Source organism: Ascaphus truei, chromosome 2, assembly GCF_040206685.1.
Source record: "Ascaphus truei isolate aAscTru1 chromosome 2, aAscTru1.hap1, whole genome shotgun sequence".
NCBI lineage: Eukaryota > Metazoa > Chordata > Amphibia > Anura > Ascaphidae > Ascaphus > Ascaphus truei.
The window spans coordinates 27,265,847-27,290,079 of NC_134484.1; the positions used below are offsets into that span (position 1 = coordinate 27,265,847).

General features: G+C 41.8%; 1 protein-coding gene and 1 long non-coding RNA gene across 6 annotated transcripts in view; one reads left to right on the top strand and one right to left on the bottom strand.

The window, feature by feature from the left end:
* The window catches only part of KHDRBS3 (KH RNA binding domain containing, signal transduction associated 3), a 90,061-nt gene extending 72,614 nt beyond the window's left edge, over positions 1 to 17,447 (bottom strand). For all 4 annotated transcript variants that reach the window (XR_012791687.1, XR_012791693.1, XR_012791699.1 and 1 more), the window contains exon 1: positions 17,007 to 17,447. Coding sequence is in view for 1 of the 4 variants with exons in the window: in XM_075581822.1 (XP_075437937.1) it covers positions 17,007 to 17,091 (85 nt within the window). In the remaining 3 variants the exon portion in view is untranslated. The remainder of the gene's footprint in view (positions 1 to 17,006) is intronic.
* The window catches only part of LOC142476470 (uncharacterized), a 150,226-nt gene continuing 142,964 nt past the window's right edge, over positions 16,972 to 24,233 (top strand). Inside the window, exon 1 of one of the 2 annotated variants that reach the window (XR_012791710.1) lies at positions 16,972 to 17,700. This is a non-coding gene — a long non-coding RNA (uncharacterized LOC142476470). The remainder of the gene's footprint in view (positions 17,701 to 24,233) is intronic. The other variant, XR_012791716.1, reaches the window with a different exon arrangement.

A 24,233-nucleotide genomic window follows, 5' to 3' on the forward strand; every position in this document is an offset into this window, starting at 1 on the left:
ATCTTTAGGGCCTAATGAAGCTGAGGCGCTGAACAGAGTACAGAACATCAGATGACACCAAAAGCCTGTCCTGGTCTCGTCCCCATTGCAGACAACTCCGCTCTCCTGGACCCTCACAGGTATGCGCACCACCACCTGTAGCCGCAACACGCATCTCCTAGAGGGTGGGAGTACATGTGCTACACTTATAAGATCAACATACACGATAACACTTAATGCATTTAAAACAACTGGTGTTGACCAAATCAAACACTTTTTCATAATTATGAACCCGAAACTGAATGGTAGATCATATTTATTACTTGTGCAACTTGATGTGGCTTGTTGTGCTGTATCCACTGAAAAATCCTGTTTGTTTTCAGGGCTTGGCAAAGTGATGGGTTTGTTGCAGTCAATGAGTATCTTTGTAAAGTGATTGAAAGTTCTTCGTTTTTCCTGTCTTCGTGTGGATGAGGATAACTATGTTATTGCTCCACTGTTGTGAAATTTTCCTATTCAAGTAGAGTTTTGCAAGGGTTTTCTTTCTTTTGGGAATGGGAGTCTTCCCATCCTTCATGAATTTATTAACTTTACCACTTCTGTAAGGACGCATGGTACATCACTGGTGGGTTCTTCTCGCTCTTATGTTGCTGGATTATACCTGTGTTATCGTGATATACAATTTCATGTAGTAATGCTATTGATCCATTGTCTCGAGTGCAATAATTTGCTTCTTCCCAATCAGAAGTAGCCGTTTCATCTTAGCTTTTATATATAGGATAATATTCACCATAGTCACATGTTCTTACATCTTCAGTTATTCTTGCTGATAATCTTGCACAACTCTTAAAATGTAATTTTTGCTCTTGTGTCTTGATTGCTTAATTTCTTGTCTTATATTTTCTTATCTTGCTTTGTTGGTGTTTCCATTATTTTTTCGGATCCTTCAACTACAATCTTCATATGTTCTTCCTAATTGTTCGTGCCACCATGCATAGAGGAAGCTTAAACGATTTTTCAGCTCTAATTTCAATTGTTCTTGACATACGCAAACGCGTCTCCTTTTTAATACATATAAAGAATATAGATAGAACTTTATATAAGTGAACCAAGCGCAAAAGAAATAAATGGTATAGTATATCAAAGCACTCATGAGAACAATGTATCAGATTTGGATTTTTTCTCAAGGCTGCATTTCAATATAATCCTTTTCTTTTATGGGTCTTTATTAATGTCACCTGAATATATAACTAAAAACAGAAAAAATGAACATAGAATAGAGATTTTTGATAGTTTATACACAAAAGTGCAATCACCCTTACAAATTCTTAGATCAAAAATAGCATTTCTCCCGGAAAGCTCTCGGTACAGCTTGCATATCATGCACGGCAGGTGGCCAGACACCCTGCAGCTAGAATGCAGACTCCACTAACATAAGCTGTTAGTCCAATCTAACATCTCCAATCATCTCCTAGTGAGGTCCAATCCCAGCAATTGAAGGATAACTTTGCACAGAAGGGTAATAATAGTGAACTTGTTGACTCATCTCAAAGTGAGGGCTTTAGATAGATCTATACTTTGACAAATCCAACTTCTAGATTTAAGAAACCCGCCCATGGATCCACTAAATTTATTATGAAGTACAATGGTCATTCGAACAAAATTACTTAAATTCTTAAATCTTATAATATTCTATTTTGTGATCCACATTTAGGCAATCAACTACTAGAACAGCCTCTAATATTTCACAAGGCTTCAAATTTGAAAAATGTTCTGGACTCCAGAAGGCTTAGGCACGTTCTATAGTGCCAAACGCATGCTGCGCCATGCGCGCGCGTGGATTTTTAGTTGGCTGACGTTAGTCAGCCTTTCTATAGAAGGGCCGCGCACGGCAGGGAGAGGGGAGCCGACAGACAGCGGCGAAGATGAAGAAATTCATCTTTTCGCACCGCTACCTGCGCTCAAATCTGTGTGGATGTGTGGATGTGTGTTTGTGTGGATGTGTGGATGTGTGGATGTGTGGATGTGTGGATGTGTGGATGTGTGGATGTGTGGATGTGTGGATGTGTGGATGTGTGTTTGTGTGGATGTGTGTTTGTGTGGATGCGTGTTTGTGTGGATGCGTGTTTGTGTGGATGCGTGTTTGTGTGGATGCGTGTGTGTGTGTGTGTGTATGATTGCAGAAGTTAAAAAAAAAATATTTATTAAAGTTTTTTTTACATTAAAAAAAAAAAAAAAAAAAAAAATCTTATCTAGCACCCCCCCTCATACCCCCACACACCCCCCCCCACCCACTACCTGCAGCTCCCGGCACTATATACAGGAAAAGCAAGCGGAACGTGCACGCGCGTTCGCATAGGAACGCACGGCCGCATCCTGTATATAACAGCCCTTAGAGCAGGGGAGCGCAAACTTTTTTTCCCTGCGCCCCCCTGCCGGCGGTTCCCTCACTCCCGCGCCCCCCCCCCCACTTACCCGCGCTCCGGCTTCATGACGTCACGTTGCCATAGCAACGTGACGTCATGACCTCGCGGCGTAATTTTGACGCTGCGTTGCCATGGCGACGTAGGAAGGAAGCCGCCGGAGCCAATGTAAGTAAGGTTTACAGAGGCCCTGCAGCTCCCCCGGCTAAGTGCCTTCGGGAAGCGCGCGGGGCCTCTGTAAACCCTGCGCCCCCCCCCCCCCCCCCCCGTCGGCAGTATCCCGCCCCCCCTGGGGGTCGCGCCCCCCAGTTTGCGCCCCGCTGCCTTAGAGAATCCAGGTGATACTATTTGGCCCCCGTTGTGGCAGAAATGTGTCTAATAATGTATAAAGCCGTTATTTTGAGTGAATCTTTCACCTCTTACGCCAGAACTATCTAGTCAGGAGCTGTATTAACTATTTAACACATTGTTTATGCACAAGCCTGTTCTTGCAGTAGTCAATATATAGGACACACCCTATATGTTTACGGTTTCTTGAACATAGACGTGACATTAAAGGAAACCTTACATACTTTTTGTCTAAACACCCTAGAGTGCCTGCTACATTAGTTTAACTATCATGGGTTTAGAACAAATTTCCACCTCTAAATTAGGTGATCGGCTCAAGTTTCTCTGTATTCGTGAATACTTTTGGATCTACAGTGTTGGAAAACTTGCACCTCTAGGCCTCAGTGTATCAATTCTAGTACAGTATAGTGTTTTAATACTCAGCTGTAGTTTCACATTTACTGTACTGGTCTTGTTCTTAATCCCAGTTACCCTTTAGTCCTCTAGCCAATTCTAGTCGCAAGTAGTTTTGAGTCTTTAAATTCTGGATTTAAGATTTGTCTACATCTCCGTCACATATTTTACACTTGCTTGCATGTATGTTTTTAATGTTGATTACATATGTTTCTTGCTTGTCTAGTTTAACTCCCTTAAGTGTTTTGTGCTACCTTTTTTAGTGTAGCTATTGCATCAATGTGTATACCAGTGTATTAGATTAGCCAAATTACATCAGCACACAGGGTTGTTTAGAAACAAATGACACTAAAATAGTGTTAACACATTAAATAATGTTCTATAAAATAAATAGTGAAAGTTAAACAAATAACTTAAGTGTCTAAAATAAAATCAGTGAAGTGGTAGGATACAAATGCCTGAATTATGGTAAGATCTTGTACGTGCAAAACTTACCTGCTCGCAAATTAGCACTTTAAATTTGTTTAACACTATGAGTTGTGCACTGTCTTTCTCCTATACCAGAACCTAGATGTTGAGCAATCAGATTGGCTGCAGACTCCATGTATTTAAGGTAACATTTGCATTCAACCACTTCACTGATGTTATTTTAGACACTTAAGTTATTATTTATTAACATTCACTTTCACTATTTATTTTATTGAACATTATAGGCTAAAGCAGTAAAATTCAGGGCATTATTGAAAACCCTGCTCTCTGGTTAAAATTCCGGGCATTATCCAATCAGTAATGCCCGGAATTTAAGCAGCAGAATGTGTAGTTTTCAATGTGTTTATTTCCAGCCAATCAACTTTCAGAACAGCTGGGGCAGGGGATTGGTCAGGACGTATCAGCCACGGGTTGACTCCTCCCCCTCCCGAGCTGACATTTTCTGAGCAGATTCAGTTGAATTGGGGGGGGAGGGGGGAGTCTGCAAAGTAGTAAGTGGCTGTCTGCAGTTTCTTTGTGACTGCAGTTTGTATGTGAGTGTGTCAGTAGCAATGTGTGTATGTGTGTGTGTGTGTGTGTGTGTGTGTGTGTGTGTGTGTGTGTGTGTGTGTGTGTGTGTGTGTGTGTGTGTGCTGTTGTATATCTGTGTAGAGGTGCTTTGTATATAGCTCCAGTGTGTCAGTAGCAGTGTTTATGGGTGTAGCATGTGTGTGTAGCAGCAGTGTGTGTGTGTAGAGGTGCAGTGTGTATATTGTGTGTGTAGAGGTGCTGTGTTGTGTGTAGAGGTGGGGGGGAGTGCAAAGTTTAGTAAGTGGCTGCATTTTTTATTGTGGCTGCAGTGTGTGTGTGTGTATGTTGTGTTGTGCTGTTGTATGTGTAGCAGCAGTTTGTGTGTGTGTAGCGCTCCAGTGTGTGTGTGTGTGTGTGTGTGTGTGTGTGTATAGAGCTCCAGTGTGTGTGTGTGTGTGTGTGTCAGTAGCAGTGTTTATGGGTGTAGCATGTGTGTAGCAGCAGAGATTGTATGTGTGTGTAGAGGAGGTGCTGTGTTGTGTGTGTAGAGGAGGTGCTGTGTTGTGTGAGTAGAGGAGGTGCTGTGTTGTGTGTGTAGAGGAGGTGCTGTGTTGTGTGTGTAGAGGAGGTGTGTGTGTATGTGTGTGTGTGTGTGTGTGTGTGTGTGTGTGTGTGTGTGTGTGTACACAGAGGGGCGGCAGTGTGTGATATAGATATCTGCAGTGTAAGCGTATATAGAGGTGGTTTCATGTATTTACCATTTTATTTTAATAAAAAAAATCTATTTAACTATACAAAAGTGTCTATTATTTATGAAAAAAGTCTACATTTAGCCTATAATAGTAGTAATCCCTTCAGAACAGGGCATTACTGGCCAATAATGCCCTGGCTGGGTTAAAGTCCCTCGGCTTCGCCTCGGGCCTTCAACTCTTCCAGCCAGGGCATTATTGGCCAGTAATGCCCTGTTCTGAAGGGAATATTACTTAATTAATGTGTTTTTACATGTGGGGAGGGGAGATGGCTGCGGGCGGACCCAGCGGGCAGTGCTGCAATGGAGGTAGCGTGACGACCGGATAGGCGGGGCTCCACGGCGCACCTGGCTAGCGGTGGTTGCCATTTTATCATGCATGCGCTGTGGATATATAGATATTTATATATACGACTAAAGGTGAGACCCTCCAACGGAAGTTCACACCACGCGGTGAATTGGACGCACGCGGAGCAGAAGGATTCCTAAAGCCCTCATGTCATGGAATCAGACAGGTCCTGTTTACTTCAGCGGTACCTGGGCACCGTAGTGCACCAAAAAAACAGAAAAAATAGGGGGAGCAAGGGGTTAAAACATATACGTTGTGGAAGTTGGTGTAAAAAAACTCAAACAGGAGGCGAAAAAAACTGTTATGGGGATGGGGGAGAAGATATGATAATATTCATATACTTACACGGCCCAGTGTAAGTAAGGGTGTTGAAAAGGTTTCTGTGGGGTATAATATTAACCCATCCAGGCCGGTAGCCGAAAACAGGGCACAGGCATTCGCCAACGAGCAGAGTTTCAAATCGGGACTCCCCTCCTTGATGCTCTCAATCAAACTTTCCTCCCCAGTTCAGCAATTTAGGGTAAGTGAGGCAAGGTGTCAGCAAGAGGTCAGCATAAGGGTAAAAATGCGTTTATTAAAGTAAAGGACATCCACAAAAGCACTCACATATAAGACAGATCCCTGGCCCACCACCGTAGCTAGGTCATGCGTCTCTTCACAGGTAGCCTGGTCTCCGCGTCCGGAGTATAGGGAGATATTAACTTCTGTTCGGCTCGGCTGTGACTGCGACTGCTTCCACTAACTACAGTAGCCTCCGTGGATCAAAAACATGCAGGAATTAGAGCAACGCGTTTCGCCGTGCAAACGGCTTCCTCAGGCTCATAAGATGTATTTGGAGGGGTCCTTACAGTTTACACTGGGCCGTGTAAATATTATACTATTATTAATATATCCCACCATCTCACTTTACCTATGCCCCCAACCTGACCATCAATCTGGATGGGTCAGGATCTACCCCTCAAGATACCAATTTATACCTTTACTTACACAGGGCCGTGTGAGTATATGAATATTGTCATATCTTGTCCCCCATCCCCATAAGAGGTTTTTTCGCCTCCTGTTTGAGTTTTTTTTACACCAACTTCCACAACGTATATGTTTTAACCCCTTGCTCCCATTTTTTCTGTTTTTATGTTCTGTTAAGGGCCTGGGATGTTCCCTTCTGGGGTTGAAGCAGAGGGAATCATAAGTTTATCTCTTACCATTTAGAGAGACTTCATCTGTGGGTTTGAATTATTGTTTTATTTGCATCTTCAATTCTGACTCATAAGTTTAAGGTAAGCGTCTGGTTCTCTTTGTTTTACACCGTAGTGCACCGTCAGTGAGGTGACGTGCACCAACAGCCCACAGGGGTAGCGCTACTCCCTACACTTGGGTGAGACTGACATTGGGAAAGTACACCAGGGTATTGGTGCCGCCACACTAAGTACATTGGGATACATATCCTGTATTGTTACTGTGTTGAACTGTTATACTGAGTTATTGTGAGTGTGTAGTAAAGAACAAAAAAAAGTACACATGTATACGGACACGTGCACACAACAGTACGGGATGGTCCCGGCGGAAGGACGTGGATTCCGACGTGTTACTACTACTGGCCGATCAGGTACCCCGTATCTTTACGGCCTTATAACAGAGTTTTAATTACTCCAGGACACGAGGCTTCCAGCAGACTGCTGCACAACCTAGCGTTATTCCCGAATCAGCATACATCTGGGCTTATAACCGTCAGGAGTTAGTAACATATCTATTAATGGAACGGTTTGTGCATGGGCATTTATAAAATCGGAGTTACTTACCAGAATCTTCCAAGGAGGATATTATAAGACATATACAATATCAGCGACTTCACTTTCCCTCAGGGTTTATTCCTCCAATCCATTTCAAGGATAGATCATCCACTAACTTCCATTTTTATTAGTTTTATTTCAATTGTGTTTTTCATGGTCATATATTGTCTTTTTTTAATTAAATTGTTATATATGCAATTAAGAGTGTGCGCTCAATTTGTTTTTCTACACGAGTTTTCAGGAATTGGTTATTTCTTGATGACACTACTGGTTCTTGTGAGGGGTTACCCTGCTAAGCAAGGGTCCCTCGCAGGTGGAGGTGTGGCAACTGGAGAAGCGAGACCATCCCAGGCTCCCAGCGGCAGAGACTTAGGCCTCCTGCAAGCCACGCAGTTAACAGCAGCACGGGTAGTTTCCCTTAGTCACGGGTAAAGGGGACTACACGTGTTTGTTTTCACATTGTCACTTCATTGCTCGTCTGCTGAACGATTGTTTTTCTTTGTTTTTCGCTGTGAAGTTGGTATTTGCATTACAATTAATATAGTACTTTTATTCTCACACCATGATGTGGAATTTATCCAATTGTAGGGAGAAGAGAGCTATTTTTTTTAGTCTGTTTTCTAATCACGCTGGTGTACTTTCCACATTTGATTCTGATGTCAATTGAGGATCATTTGAAGAGATTGGAGAAAATCCTACTTATTGAAAGTAAAAACTGGTGGGGAAAAAACAATACTCCAAAAGTACATCACCTGTAAGAGGGTACCCAGAGGGTTACGAATAATTAAAAATCCGACCTTTGGGAAGGATAACTATCCTTTTATTAAAGAATGGGATCGTATCCTTGAAGACTGTTCTTTTCACCTTATGAATTTAATTATTTATGAAAGAAATAAAACCCTCAGAGATTGAAAGAAATTAGTATGGCTATTAAACATCTGGAGCCTATTATTAAAGAGAAGGATTGTAGCAAAATAGAATATGAATTAAATGAAACACTAATTCATAAATTGAGATCATAAAGGTTAAACAAAAAATCTGAGAGAAAAAGTTGACTATGAAACGGACAGAAAATTTGGAGCAGATTTGAAAATAAATCTGGTATGTTCAATCAAGGTCAACACCCACCCAAAGGTCATTTGGAGGGACTACACACCATAAAATCTAGAGATATGAGAGAGAAGGGGGTACTGAACAGAGTGGATGAACAGAGTATCGCCACACTTATAATAAGAGATTCAATAAACTTTCTAAATATATGAAAGATAAGCCCTCTAGAGATCTGTCTTATCCTAAAAAAAAAAAAAAAGAATTTAGGGATAGAGATCATGCGAAGCGACAGGATTTCCAAGAGATCAGTTCAAACACGATTCCAGTCAAGACAGGATTCTGCTAATCATTCCCCTGAAAGGTCTCTTTTTTTAGAAGCACTGAAAACGATATATTTAACACCACAAGATTCAGAGAAGAGAGAGACAAAGAAGGTGAACAAAGATACACCAAAAAGGTCAGAAAATACCACGTCCACGCGACAAGGTATGAGAGGGGGGCCCACTCAAACTAAGAGAGCGAAGGTGGGAGGATTGATGGTATCTGATAACGGGATCTTCAATCTATCCACTATCTCACTGACCAAATTACGTAAAGGCCTATCTTTTTCTAAGACATGTGGCCGAATGGGTTTCATCTCTTTACTGATCTGCATTTTCTAGGAACCCGACTTTAAAAACAGCATTTTCTTAATAATGATACTCATTCTGCATTAGAGCAGGCTACTGGTGCAGTTCAAGTATCACCAGTTGTTGACTATTCAGCATCCTGTCAACACACGGATTTTAAAATGCAATCTATATGTTATCCAGCCCAGTCTAAAGGGTGTTTTATAAATATTTTTTTTTAATGTTGTAAATAATGAATTTACCGATATGCTAAAGGGTTTTAAAACTAACGATGTCAAACAAAACCACACTAGAAGAAAATCAAGCACAAAAGTCTGCAAGACAATAAGGACATTTTCATAAGACAGGCAGATAAAGGTGGGGGGGTGGAATTGACTGAGCAGGAAGCCAATAGGATTCTGAATGATTCTGTATTCTATAACAAATTATATACTAATCCAACTGCTGACTATCCTCAAATTGAAAAACAATTGTTGGATGGTGCATCATTGAAAACCGTTATTTCTAAAGTTGAAGAATACTTTTTATTTTTAGAATCTCCATTGATACCAATATTTTATTATCTTCCAAAACTACATAAATCTGACTAATCCACCAGGAAGACCCATTGTCTAGGGTATCAATTCACCAACTGCAAATTTGTTCCAGTACATTGATTATTTTTTTTTGCAAAGATATGTACATTTATTGCTGTCTTATATTGATGATACAACGGCAATATTGAATTTGTTTGCCAATTTTCCAATGGAAGGAGCCAAATGGGTATCTTTTGATGTTCAATCCCCATACTCCCATATACCACATAGCAAAGGGACAGAAGCTGTCAGTGACTGTAATAGGTGATAAGAATGTGCATTCTCTAAATATTGAATTTATTACCAATTCTATTCAGTTTATACTCCCATAACTATTTCATGTTCCTACTCAATTTTATATTCAGATATGTGGCACAGCTATGGGGACGCGTTCTGCCCTTAGCTATGCCAATATCTATATGGAAGCATGGGAGAATCAATTTGACGTACCAATATTTATTCAGAGATTATTCAGCACATGGGATGGACTAAACTCTGCCTGAAGCCACGTATTCTTGAACACATGGAATATCAGAATAAATGACAGTGTTCCGTCATTTCATACAGAATCATAATAGTGATTTGTCACTAATGAAATATAAGGGTATTCAGATCGTACCACCTAGTAGAAGAGGGGAGGGGAGTCATGTTAAGCTTTGTCCAAACAAGAACATTTTTGTATTTATAATCTCAAAACTTTTGCTCCCTTAGGTCTGAATGAAGAAATAGATGTCTGGTCCTTGTATTGAGTACTGTTCATTTCATTTGTTTGACTAATTTATTCCATCACTGATATTTTTATACATTATGTATTTTATTATATATTTTAATTATATTTTTAATATTTAGATTTTAAAGTGTGGGTTTATAGATATTTATATTAAATTCTTAGATATATATTTTTCAGATAAACCAACCCGGTTTGTCACTACTGGTGCCTTACTTTTGACAAGGTTGTTGTGCATATTTGCAATTATGTAAATTAACCTTCATGATCTCTATTTGTAGTTATTGCTATTTCTGATGTCTCATGTTTTGTTTATTTGAGCAACGTCTCATGTTTTGTTTATTTGAGCAACGTTGTATCACATTTGTGATAGGTTTTTATTCTGTCATTTGATATATTGCTCTTTTTTCATTTCAGCTTATTGATTGTATCTATCATTAAGATTGCTACATATTGCATTTTTATAGTCTTTTGATCTAAGACACTGTATATTGGTTGTATTTTACTATTTCATTGTATAAAATTGTTCATGTTATTTTATGTGCTTATCGTGGGTACACTGATTGAATCAATGGGTGTAACTTCAACCAACCAATCACACATGGTCCTGCTGGGTATTTAAACAGCTTCAGATTATAATGTCAATATTCCCTGATGAAGTAGGTTACTACGAAACATTTAGGAAGCGTTATTTTGCCATTTTGTTACTCCACATAAACTGGTGTCTCCCGTTCCTGCAGCTTAATTATTTAGTCTACGACCTTAGACCGGAACGCCACTCAGAGTGACGCGGTCTTGTGACGTTACTGACTGCTGCACAGTATATCTGTGGTGTATCTCTGGTGTTCACCACCACCAGTGCTGGGCGTTCTCTTCAATCTTGTGCAAGTTCCATTTTGCATGCCCCTTACCAATGGACTATTACCGGAGGCCATCTACATTGGACTCGGGATCCACAGACGTCTTGTGAGGATCCCTCGGTGATTCAGGACAGAACTGCAGTGGACGCTTTGAGTTGCTGATTTCCTGAGATGTATTGTCCAAAGGGGTAACATGTATCGGACATTTAATGCCTGAATGATCGTAATATCTTGTACGTGCAATACTTACTTGCTCGCAATTTAGCACTTTAAAATCTGTTTAATACACTGAGTCGTGCACGGTCTTTTCTCCTATACCTATAAACATAGGTATACACACAAATAGAAGTACTCAATGTTGAACCATTCATTTTTTTTCTGAGATTCGTGTTAACCCAAGGCCCAAAAAACTTGGGTGGATCTAAGGCAAGATGTGTTGGGTCAAAAATATATATTTCAGTTTAAGGGTTTGCAAGTTACAGCCAATTAAAATCGCTCAGCCTCTATTGCAAACACCACATTTTGGAAAGCTCTATCAACATGTAGTACTTTACAACTTCCAAAAACTGAGTGGTGTGGTGAATTAAACACATACAAATCAAAGTTCAGTAAAACAAATCATTTACCAACATTAATCTATTAAGGATTTTGAATTCCTTAAAGCTGCTGTGTGTAGAGATATATAGATGCATAATGTACATACACACAAGTATATAATTAGCTTGCAAGAGTTCACAATCGTAAGTGATACATTAGGAGACATCCAAACGTGATTAGTAAAGGTAATAGGCTATATGTACCCAATGGTTTCAAAGCCATCATAAACTTCCCTTCGACGGAAGACAATATGGTCCAATATCCCAATATACTGCATGAGGAACATTATAAGTACATATTTGCCAATTAAACTAAACAAGGCTTTCTAGTCAATTACAGCTCTCCATAAAGAGGTGGGGATAGTATCTTCAGTGTGCGCAATTTACATTATAAATATAAGATTACACGTAAAGCAGTGCAAATATTTTCTAAATATATAAATGTGGCACAATAATGGTTAAGCCCACGAGTATACGTTTTATAGGTACATTTAAAAACATCCTATTTATTTAGAACTGCTGAAAATCAAAAGCAGCTGTTACTGGATAATATTTTTTTAAAGGTGAAAACTTCTGGGGTTTTTAAGGTGAATGGCTTCATACTTGTACATAACATGTCAAAATATTTAGTGGTTTGACATTTTAAAATGTCTGAGACCTACTGAAATTGCTTAACCTGGCAAATATTTAGCATTTTACTCTCAAAGTATTAAAAATACACACTCCTGCATGTTAACGGTACAGCTATTCATAAAACAAATTTAAGTACAGATGTAGCAGACGTATTGTTCCAGTGACCGCGTGAGGAGCGAGATTACAGCGTCGTAAGCACATTGTTCAAGATTGTATTTAACAAAGACTTATTTTTCTCTAAATTGCCATTTACTGTAATCTAATAAAAAAGGTCATACTTTAAAAATACTTTGTCATCTGAAGTTCTTACAGGAATAACTGGTGGGCAACATTGAAATGAATGAGATATAATTTATATGAAATTAACAGGAATCAGGGATGTGTTACATTGCTTTTAGATTAAACACACTAGCACTGCCTATTACTGCAGAGTAATACAGCCACCGCTAAACTAAAGTTTAGCGACTGCCGCATCTGCAAATGAATGCTGGGGATTTACACTTTATTTCTCACGATCATGGGGACAGTAAGTCTGGCTAAAACTGTAAGAAATATAAGGTGCTTAAGAATAAAAACAGCATGATTTTCATTTTTTCTTGTTGTCACTGAAGTTTAAGGGAACTAAATCTATAATACATTTCACAGATTGTATATAGCCTACTGTAGAAAGAAAAAAGTAATTGCATTATAATTCTGTGGGGAAAGGTAAATCAAGAAAGAAACAATGGTCCTAATCAATATGCTGTGAAGACATCCTACCTCTGCTGGAGAAGATCTTTATTCCATTCAAATGCAAGGCCAAAGTGTCCTACAGAACAGAGAAGCTGCTTCACATCTTATACACAGATATATCCTAATGATAGTCAGGTTGAAATGCTTGATGAGTACTCCCTACAAATGAATCTTAGGATGTGTTTTGACACAGTCAGTGCCTAGTTTTACATATGCATCAGTCCAGTGTATTTGCCACGTTCACAATCTGCATGCATTTGTAAATTTAGTTTCAAGGAAGAGGACTATGTTTATCAGTTACCAAATTAAAGTTCAAAACTCACCAAATTGAAGACAGGCACGTAAATGCACTTCAAATATAATGAAAATAAAGAATGCCAGACTTTCTATAACACAAGATCATTAAAATGCTTGCATATCTAACATTTGCAGCAGGATTAAATGGAAGGTAAAGGCTGACCAATTAATGCAACACTGATCTGCTAGCATCCAATTGCCAAAATCATCTCCATATGTATAGCATAGTTGATTTTAAGATTTGACAGTGACATAAGGTGATTCAACAAGACTTCAAACTAAAAACAAATGTGGTGTAATAGTTTTGGTTAAGTCATTATCACACTCCCTTTTGTACAATAATCTGTTAAAGTTGCATTGCCTGAAAACATTTTTTTATAGGTACTTTATGAAGCAGGTGGTCTCAGGAGCTGGATGTGTTAATTTCAGCTCCGGGGAACTCGATTCAATAGATATTTCCTAGAGAAGCTCATTCCAAGGTCTCCTGCAAGTTTGAACGTCCCACGTCGCATGAAGCAGCGATGATAGGAAGCCACAGATGACGTTACAGATCACAATCGGCCTTCGTGACAGGACATTAAAACCACCAAATTGCAACAGCCAGGGCTGTTTCGGGCATGACCTACGAACGTATCTGGGGAATCAGGAAGACCCCAGGAGCGGAAATTAATGGGGTTCTGCTCAGGAGACCAAGTGTTTCTCACTTCATTAAAATAAAGGGGAGAAAAAACCTAGGTGTAAATATACCTTTAAGAAGCTTTTGGGAAAGGCATAAGTGAACGTATGCAGGATCAAGATGTACACAGTACCTTTAAGTGGAGTTGTGGAGTATTGTTGAATCCAAGCCTAGATGCGCTGTTTGCTTCATGCACACAATATCTCTGGGGACAGAGAATCTAAGAAGCACAGCAGTGGAGAAAACCTGCTGCTAAGGGTCACAGCAACATGCACAGATTTTCCAGGTGTTTTTTTTTTTTTTTTATCTTAATCACTTTTCTAGTTAAATGTAATATTACAAATCTGTAAAAACCAGAAGCACACACATACCAATCTCTGAAGTAAACCATATTATGTAATTGCATCAAGTTATTTACTGATGCTATATGTGGTTATCAGGACGTCACAATCTTCGATGGTTAAAGCAAACATTTTTCAAAATACTTTGTGTACAACAGTGTCTTACTTCTCGACTGGATACACAACACTTAGTTGATATTGTACATAACAGAAGTGTATGAAGCAATGATAAACAAAGGCTTGTAATCTGCACTATCACAAAAAAATACATTGCGGTTTTCCCAGTTTCAATGTGGGTCCTTCTGACAGAATAATTATACAGATGGGGATTGAAAAGTTGGTCGCTACAAGTGTGTTTGGAACGAAAGGTATCTGGTTAGAAATCCAACAGGGTTAAATGATTTCAAATAAAGTCAGTTACAGCAGATCGTTTAAAATGAGAGGTCACTAAAGTTTTTCTAGCAATGACATGCTAAAAACAGACTTCCCTCATGTGTCACTTTATGCCGTTATGTATTTAACACGAAACAATCTTGTGCTGTACATTTCCAGTCTGTCATACAAATAAATCACAGCACCAATTCCCTGGGCAGGGAAAAGAGCAAGGGGTGTGAATTATGCAACAAACTCCAATTTAGCCTTTCCAACTTGTGATAAACTGTTCTTGATGGGGATGTCAGGGGAGACAAGCCAGACAGAAAGCAAAATACAACATGGCACATTGGGAAAGCATCAGCCAACCATTGGATGTGACTTGCCAGCAGTACCTTTTAACAGCAAAAAATGTCATGGAGCTGGCAAGAAGCAGAACAATTTGCATATCTAATAGCTCCACCTGTGACATTATGGTTTTAAAAACCCAGAAATAGAAGTTTGTCTCAGAAGACCGTTTTATTTGGAGAAAGAATGACAATGAAGACTGAATCATAAGTTCTCACAGTGCAAAGAAATTATGCATATGTAGGTTTATAATTGGCCATTTTGAGCATTTGCACAAATGAAACGGCATTATATGCATGAATACTACGCATCAGTAAAAAACTTCAATCAATTAAAGGTGATTCACCAAATAACCAACCAGCATTACACAGTTCCATCTGACTATTACACATTTTTGTAAACAAGCACAGAAAATATCAGGCTTGAGAACGGATAATGAGAAAAGCTCCTGATCACAGCAACCCCAGGAGTAAAAAGGTGTATTTATTGATCAAAGACCATTGTTTCTCAGATAACACTAGCTCAGAATAACCTGGAGGGGATGTTAGTGTATTGGGAAACAATTTGTATGTTATTTAAAATAAATATAGGAATTTGCGACTACTTTCCCAAACCTTATTACGATAACATTGGAATTGTCCATTGTAAATGTAATATTTGTACGTAAAGCTACTCAGTTGAATAGTGAATCTGGTTAGACAGATCTTGATAAACTTATAGGGTGCCAGGGCAATTGGCTCCAAGCAATGGGAACGGGTTGATAATTGGTAGACAAGGTTGGGAAATAGTGTTGGACAGTAAAGTTTGGTGAATAGAAAACCCAATTTAAATTATATTGGCTTAAAATAAAATGCATCCTCGCTTGCCTGAACGAGAGACTGAATACTTAATGCACCCAGTATTGTCCTGCAGCTGTTTATTGCCATTTACAGTGAAGCACAGGAATTGCATGTTAATTGGCCTACAGATCTTAACGGTTTTCTACCAGGCAACAAACTAGAAAATTAAGACATTAAATACTGTTGATATTCTGAAATTACAGGAAAGTGTTTGACACCACACCACAAATATCACACACGCTGATTAATGTTTGCACACCTATGAAAGAAAATAATTTATTATTATTATCTTCATGGGGACAAGGCTCAGGACACAAAGGGCTCCTGAGCACCTGATTAAGGAAAAGGTTACAAGAGGCCAAAGTAAACTACAGAAAGACAGTGTCATTAATTCCCAATACACTGCACCTGACAAAAGCAATCCAAAACAGTTTAAAAATATTTGTTTATATTTTGTATTCACATCCTCCATATTCAGGGGTCTGTAAACCCTGCTGAGCGGAAAGGGCTTAAATCCCCAAGATCATTTAGGGCATTAATTCAAAAGCAAAATACTAAGTTGTGTTGAAACTGCAAGTAATCAAACATTAGCTGCTCTTAAACCCAGCATTCAGAAGAGAACAAACCTTATTTGAAATAATACACCTTATATTGTCACAAAACTGACGGGAAACCAAATACATTTCCCCTCCCCTCCTTCCCAGTGACAAGATTTGCAGAAGCCCCTTTTCTGCGGCCAAAGTCATCACTAGTGCTCCCTTATATCATCACCTTGAGATACAATCAGGATGCAATCCTCACCCAAACCGCCACAGGACAAGAAGTCCCGAACACCCCCCCCCCCCCAACCCCCCCGCCAGAGGACGAGAAGCCCCCAACACCTCCCCCCCCCAAACACGACGAAAAGCCCCCCAACATCCCCCCCCCCCAAACACACACACACACACACACACCAACACAGGACGAGAAGCCCCCAACACCCCCCCCCCCCCCAACTCAGGACGAGAAGCCCCCAACACACGACGAGAAGCCCCCCAATACCCCACACACAGGACGCGAACCCCCAACACTCCCCCCCTCACGACGCACCCCCCCCCCCACCCCCCACACACACACGACGAGAAGTCCACTCAAAGAACAAGAAACGCCATCACCAATGCTCCCCACAGGACCATCCAATTCTCAGATCCCCAAGTACACGGGACGAGCAGCAACTGACAGTACATCCCCTCCCCCCCCCCCCCCCCCCCCCGAAACCTGCCCGTTCAGTGACATACAAGTGGATGAGCCCCAGCTCCTCACCTTCATTCACCATCCTCAGCGCGTGAGTAAAAGACGGGTCCAGCGCATCCTTCTCCGCTACCAGCTGGGGAAGGTACTTCTCCATCCCAGGGGGTAGTCCGAGGACAAGCGTGCACCCAGTCACCGGTAGCGTGAGGGGCAGGGAGACTGGCAGCACCGTGACGGAGCCCGCAACACACTCCTACAGCCGGATGGCTCACTTCTCTCTCACCAGCAGGTCTCACGGACTGGGGGGCGGCCAAGCGAACAAGGGGTTAACAAACAGTTAGGAAGGGAGGGCTCTGCCAGATGTTCCCGCTGAAGCCAGGCTGGACTGGACTGCCCTCGGCAAAGAGTGAAGATGTTGAAATGGGTAGCGAAGTTATCCAGCTGCTACTCTGTGCACCTGCTGGAAACTGACTGACCCCGCGAGCGCTGTGACGCCGCTCTTTAAAAACAAACTGCTGCACCAACCGCCCCGAGCTCCTCCCCCTCCTGGGCCGGGCTGGTAAACACGAGTCGTATCCATCCGCGCACGCCGCGCCCCTCCTGCACCGCGAGCCAAGGTACGGTGCGGCTGCAAGACCAAGCTCCCCCCCCCCCCTTCCTCCGCCCAGTAAGAGGCAGGGAAGAACGCAAAAGACGCTGCGGATTGGAGGAGGCCGGTGCCACTCAATGCGAAGCACATGGTTGTTATCAGCGTGTCATTCCGCCGGTCAGTGAAAGTTAATGTTGTTCCTTCTCCGCTTCTCAGTGATAGGGATCGGGAGCTGCACGCGTGACTGCGGGGCGGTGATAGGGAGTGGGAGTTGCACGCGTGATTGCGGGGCGGTGATAGGGAGTGGGAGCTGCACGCGTGGCGGTGATTGTAATTACAGGTGTCACGCTGAGCCTGGATGTGGCTTCGTCCTTCATCACAGACCTGAAGGATTATTTTGTTTGTTTTCGGTGTTATCGGCTTTGATTTCATTCGTCCAGTTCTGCTTTACCTGTTCCCAGTAACGGTTTCAGCTGCAGCTGCTTCCACCATTGCTTGTGGTGACACTGCCTACTGTGTGTAACAATGCCGCCTGTCGCTGTGTGTGACACTGTACACAGCCGCCTGTCACTGTGTGTGTAATTGTCGCTGTCTTTTGCCTGACACTCACTGTCTCCTGTGTTTGTGCGACATTGTCTCCTGTGTGTGCCTGACACTGCACTGCCTCGTGTGTGTGTGTGTGTGTGTGTGTGTGTATGTATGTGACACTCACTGTCTCGTGTGTGTGTGTGTCCCTGTCCCTGTCTCTGTGTCTGTGTCTCTTGCTGCCTCCTGTGTGTGACACTGACTCCTTTCACTAAGTGTCACTTGTGTGTTTGGCTGGTCCTGCCTCTGATTTCCCACCTGGTGTGTGAACTGTCCTTGCTTTCCATTCTCTCTCCAGGTTATTTTGTGTCCACACAACGTGTTCCCTATTTCCATCACCGTTTGGATGCTCCTTTTCCACCTTTACAAAGTCACACTCTGCTTGTATCTGCAGTTCATCCTGTCTCATTTGATTTCCTTTTTACTTTCTAAATTTCACCCTGTCTGTCATTTCATTTTTGACTCTGACAGGATTAGTTCTGGATTTCCCTCTCATGCCTCCCCCTTTTGTATCACGGCTTCAGAGATCTACTGTATACATCTTTTTACACTTCTGTCAAAGGTTGCACTGCCACCGTATGACCAGAGTTGATTTAAATGATGTTTTATGGTTATTTTTTTACTGTTGCAATACCGTACATCGAAAGCGAAGAAGCTGTGACATTATTGGAAGTGTTTTGGGAAGTAAATGAAATATATATGTATGAAGGTAAAAGTGGTGCAATTCTGGGGCACAAGAACTGCAACAAGTATCAAAAGAATAAAACCCAATTGACACAAATACAATTTTTTTTTCTGTGATAGATCTTGGTAATGTTATTGCCCCATGATTGCCCCAATTGTATCTTTTCTGTGTAGCCAAGTCCCCTTGGGCTACTAATTTTCTGGCCCCTCTAGCACTGAAAGTCCCAGTAAAGAGTGGGTAGTGTTGGGAGCAAATCGTGCACAGTCTGGTTGTATTGTTATATGTGTTACCTAATAAAGTTCAGGAGTAGCCTGGTATTACAAGGGGGGCTATGACTGATAGGAGGTCTGCTTACAAGCCACTCCCCTGGGAAGGGGGGTGGGGGTTTCCCTCTTCTCCTGGGCTGGAGGCGCTGCGCTGACCGAAGAACCATCCCTGATAGCCTGTCCTGATGTCTCCCAAACCACTGCGGAGATCTCAGGCCTTATGTTCTACCTCCACAGGTATGCACCAGAATACACCGGTAGCTACTGTACATGATCTCACTTAGGGTGGGGGAAAAGGTTCTACATCTGGATTTGTGTTTCTTCTTGTCATTGATACATTTCAGTTTTATTTACAAGAGGGGAAAACCATGTCCCAAAATGAGTCACATCTCTGTGTGAAAGTGCTGGGATACTGTAAAATAGGGGAACACAAGAATGGTCCATAACCATGACTTTGTCTTGAATCATAAACAATTACGCTCTGATTTTTATTTGACTTTCTCCCTGGTCTCTACTTCACTCAATTGCTCCTGTCGCCTTCACTTAATGAGAGAAGTGGATGGAGGGGAGTGTTGGTTCACTGCCCTGATCTCATGGTAGTAAATATCACCTTCTCATTACACAAGTCATTAATCTTATAAGCCTCGGCTCCCCCAACAGATAGATCAGTATCAGCCTACATAGGAAGGGATTTAAATAAGGCACACTCATAAGTGCAAACCATCATAAAGAAAAATAAAGTACCATTCATTTAAAAAAAATGATCACAATGTGCGTGTTCTTTGCTGGATGGCCTCTGAGCACAGAGTTAAACACCACACACACACACACACACACACACACACACACCCTCCCCCCCCCCCCTTGATGGAAAGCAAAGGGTTAGTAAATCCAAAGATCCCTCATTCGTCATCATAATATCCCATCCATCAATGTTTTTCCTGTAATGCCTATTAAAAGTGCGGTTCATAATGCTTTTCTAGAAAATGTTGATGTAGCAAACATTCTTATGCTGCCTGTATATATTCTCTCCTTTCTTTTAAATAGCAGTAAATAAAGTATCTGTAGGCAGTGTTTAGGCCACCTCTGGAGGGCTGAATATTTGCTATAAAGATTTGATGTATTGTTTTATCTCAATTACTTTATGGCGGGATTTGACCTGTAATGGTGCAGTCCTACTTACATGTATTAGGGTTGCAAATGAAAGCATATCACCACATACTGTAGCACATTCTCTTCATTGTCTAATGGTTGTTTAATTATTTAAAACAGCAATTTGTGATGCTTGGCTCAGATGGATTTTAATACTCTGAAACAGCCAGTCCTCTTCCATTGTGTTTTCAGTACCTTCATTCCAGCTTGCATTGGTGAGGTAAAGAGCCCTAGAAACAGGGTCCCAAGTATGGTTTTAAATAGTGACACATTGTCATACCAATTAAAGCAACTATTCTGGCAAAGGAACCAAACATGAACAACGCCTTCATCTTTAGGATGATTTTCAAAGAAAATGTGAAAACTGTTATGCTTATTATAGAATGATGTATCATAACTTGAATTTAGTACAACATACATTTTAGAGGGTATTGCTAATTTAAGATATTATTATTGTTTATATGAAAGTGCCAACATACTCTTCAGCGCAGTACGATAATCACAGAGTTGCATCCAAACATGATACAAAAGGTAATAAGGGTCCTGCTCATGAGAGTTAACTATCTACAGCAGGCCTGCACAACTTGTAAAGCGAGAAGGGCCGAACTGCTCCAAGGAAAACAGATTTGGGCCGCACGGGTAAAATCATCATCAACATCATATCTCCCCCAGCACCCCTCATCAATCTCTCCCAGCATCCCTCATCATCCTCATATCTGCCCCAGCACCCCATCATCCTCATATCTCCCCCAGCACCCCTCATCATCCATATATCTCCCCCAGCACTCATCATCTTCATATACAGTTAGGTCCGGAAATAATTGGACACTATTACTAGTTTTAAATAAATTCAAGTTACAGTTAAATAATGAATATTGGCTTAAAGTGCAGTCTATCAGCTTTAATTTGAGGGTATTCACATCCAAATTGGAGAAAGGGTTTAGGAATTACATCTCTTTAATATGTAGCCCCCCTCTTTTTCAAGGGACCAAAAGTAATTGGACAATTGACTCAAATGCTGTTTCATGGACAGGTGTGGGCTATTCCTTTGTTATTTCATCATCAATTAAGCATGTAAAAGGTCTGTAGTTGATTCCAGGTGTGGCTTTCGCATTTGGAAGCTGTTGCTGTGAACCCACAACATGCGGTCAAAGGAGCTCTTTATGTAAGTGAATCAGGGCATCCTTAGGCTACAAAAATATAGAAAATCCATTAGAGAGATAGCAGGAACATTAGGAGTGGCCAAATCAACAGTTTGGTACATTCTGAGAAAAAAAGAACGCACTGGTGAGCTCTGCAACACAAAAGGCCTGGACGTCCACGGAAGACAACAGTGGTGGATGATCGTAGGATCCTTTCCATGGTAAAGAAAAACCCCTTCACAACATCCAGCCAAGTGAAGAACACTCTCCAGGAGGTAGGCATATCATTATCCAAGTCTACCATAAAGAGAAGACTTCACGAGAGAAAATACAGAGGGTTCACCACAAGGTACAAATCATTCATAATCCTCATGAATAGAAAGGCCAGATTAGACTTTGCCAAACAATATCTAAAAAAGCCAGCCCAGTTCTGGAACAGCATTCTTTGGACAGATGAAACTAAGATCAACCTGTACCCGAATGATGGGAAGAAAAAAGTATGGAGAAGGCTTGGAACGGCGCATGATCCGAAGCATACCACATCATCTGTAAAACAGTGGAGGCAGTGTGATGGCATGGGCATGCATGGCTTACAATGGCAGTGGGTCACTAGTGTTTATTGATGATGTGACAGAAGACAGAAGCAGCCGGATGAATTCTGAAGTGTATAGGGATATATTGTCTGCTCAGATTCAGTCAAATCAGCTAAGTTGATTGAACGGCGCTTCACTTTACAGATGGACAATGACCCAAAACATACTGCGAAAGCAACCCAGGAGTTTTTTAAGGCAAAGAAGTGGAATATTCTGCAATGGCCGAGTCAATCACCTGATCTCAACCCGATCGAGCATGCATTTCACTTGCTGAAGACAAAACTTAAGGCAGAAAGACCCACGAACAAACAACAACTGAAGACAGCTGCAGTAAAGGCCTGGCAAAGCATCACAAAGGAGGAAACCCAGCGTTTGGTGATTTCCATGATTTCCAGACTTCAAGCAGTCATTGCCTGCAAAGGATTCTCGACAAAGTATTAAAAATTAACATTTTATTTATGATTGTGTTAATTTGTCCAATTACATTTGAGCCCCTGAAATAAGGGGACTGTGTATGAAAATGGTCGCAATTCCTAAACGTTTCAAAAATATTTTTGTTCAACCCTTTGAATTAAAGCTGAAAGTCTGCTCTTCTATTGGATCTCAGTTGTTTCATTTCAAATCCATTGTGGTGGCGTACAGAGCCAAAATTATGAAAATTGTGTCAGTGTCCAATTATTTATGGACCTAACTGTATCTCCCCCAGCACCCCTCATCCTCATATCTCCCCCTGCACCCCTCATCATCAACCTTTGCGACTCACCCTCTATCTCACACCCCCATCTCTCCCCCTCACCCATACACAATACTCCCCTCCACATAGCACACAATACCCCACTGCAGACCACACACATCCCACCCCCCCTGCACCTCACATCACCCCACTACACTACACCTACACCCCTGCACCTCACCTCCCCCCCTGCAACTCACTCCCCTGCACCTCATCTCCCCCCACTGCACCTCACTCACTCCCTTGCACCTCACCTCCTCCCCCCCGCACCTCACATCACTCCTCTGCACCTCACATCACTCTCCCCCCTGCACCTCACATCACCCCACTACACCTCCCGCCCACACCTCACCCCTGCACCTCACCTCCCCCCCACACCTCACCTCACTCCCCTGCACCTCACCTCCCCCCAACGGCACCTCACAGTGGCAGAGCAGACAGGACTAGCACACTCATGCAGTCCTGAGAGCAGGCTCGTGGAGGGGGGGAGCAGGCTCGCGGCTCCCAGGCGGGGGAGGAGTGGGCTCCCGGGCAGGAGAGGAGGGGGCTCCCGGGCACGAGAGGAGGGGGATCACGGGTCCCGGGCGGGAGAGAAGGGGGGGAGAGCGGCTCAGGATAGGAAGGGGGGGAGAGCGGCTCGCGGCCGGGAGAGCAGGCTCAGGAGGGAGGAGGACAGGGAAAGCCGCCGCGGGCCGCACAATGAGTGCAGGGGGGAGCGTGTTGTGCAGGCCTGATCTACAGGGATAGAGGAAATGGTGAGGTAGTGAGGCACAGCAAAAATTGCAGGCCGTGACTGGCGATCGTAAAAACAAATATCTATTGGAAATGAATCATACAGCAAGCCAGTGTGAATCCTCTGACGTGTTTCGTACAGGAGGTACTTTAACAAAGAATGATTTCACCTGATTAAAACAGCCCTTAAGTAGTGGTTCCTGGTTAACACGTAAGCAAATACAGTAGGTACTGAACTAATGTGGTCCGCCATTAACCAGGATACAAATATAGTATAGTATATGCAAGTGATCCAATGCTAGGTAAAATCTATCTCTAAATCCTCTGCTGTGTGTATTATATAGTATATGCAAGTGATCCAATGCTAGGTAAAATCCATCTCTAAATCCTCTGCTGTGTGTATTATATAGTATATGCAAGTGATCCAATGCTAGGTAAAATCCATCTCTAAATCCTCTGCTGTGTGTATTATATAGTATATGCAAGTGATCCAATGCTAGGTAAAATCCATCTCTAAATCCTCTGCTGTGTGTATTATATAGTATATGCAAGTGATCCAATGCTAGGTAAAATCCATCTCTAAATCCTCTGCTGTGTGTATTATATAGTATATGCAAGTGATCCAATGCTAGGTAAAATCCATCTCTAAATCCTCTGCTGTGTGTATTATATAGTATATGCAAGTGATCCAATGCTAGGTAAAATCCATATTTGAATGCTGTTTTATGTCTACCCCTAATCAAATTAAGCAATGACACCTAGGCAGGGAACACCCTGTGTAGAAAACCATTTGTTTGAATGTGCCTCAGATGTGCTAATTAA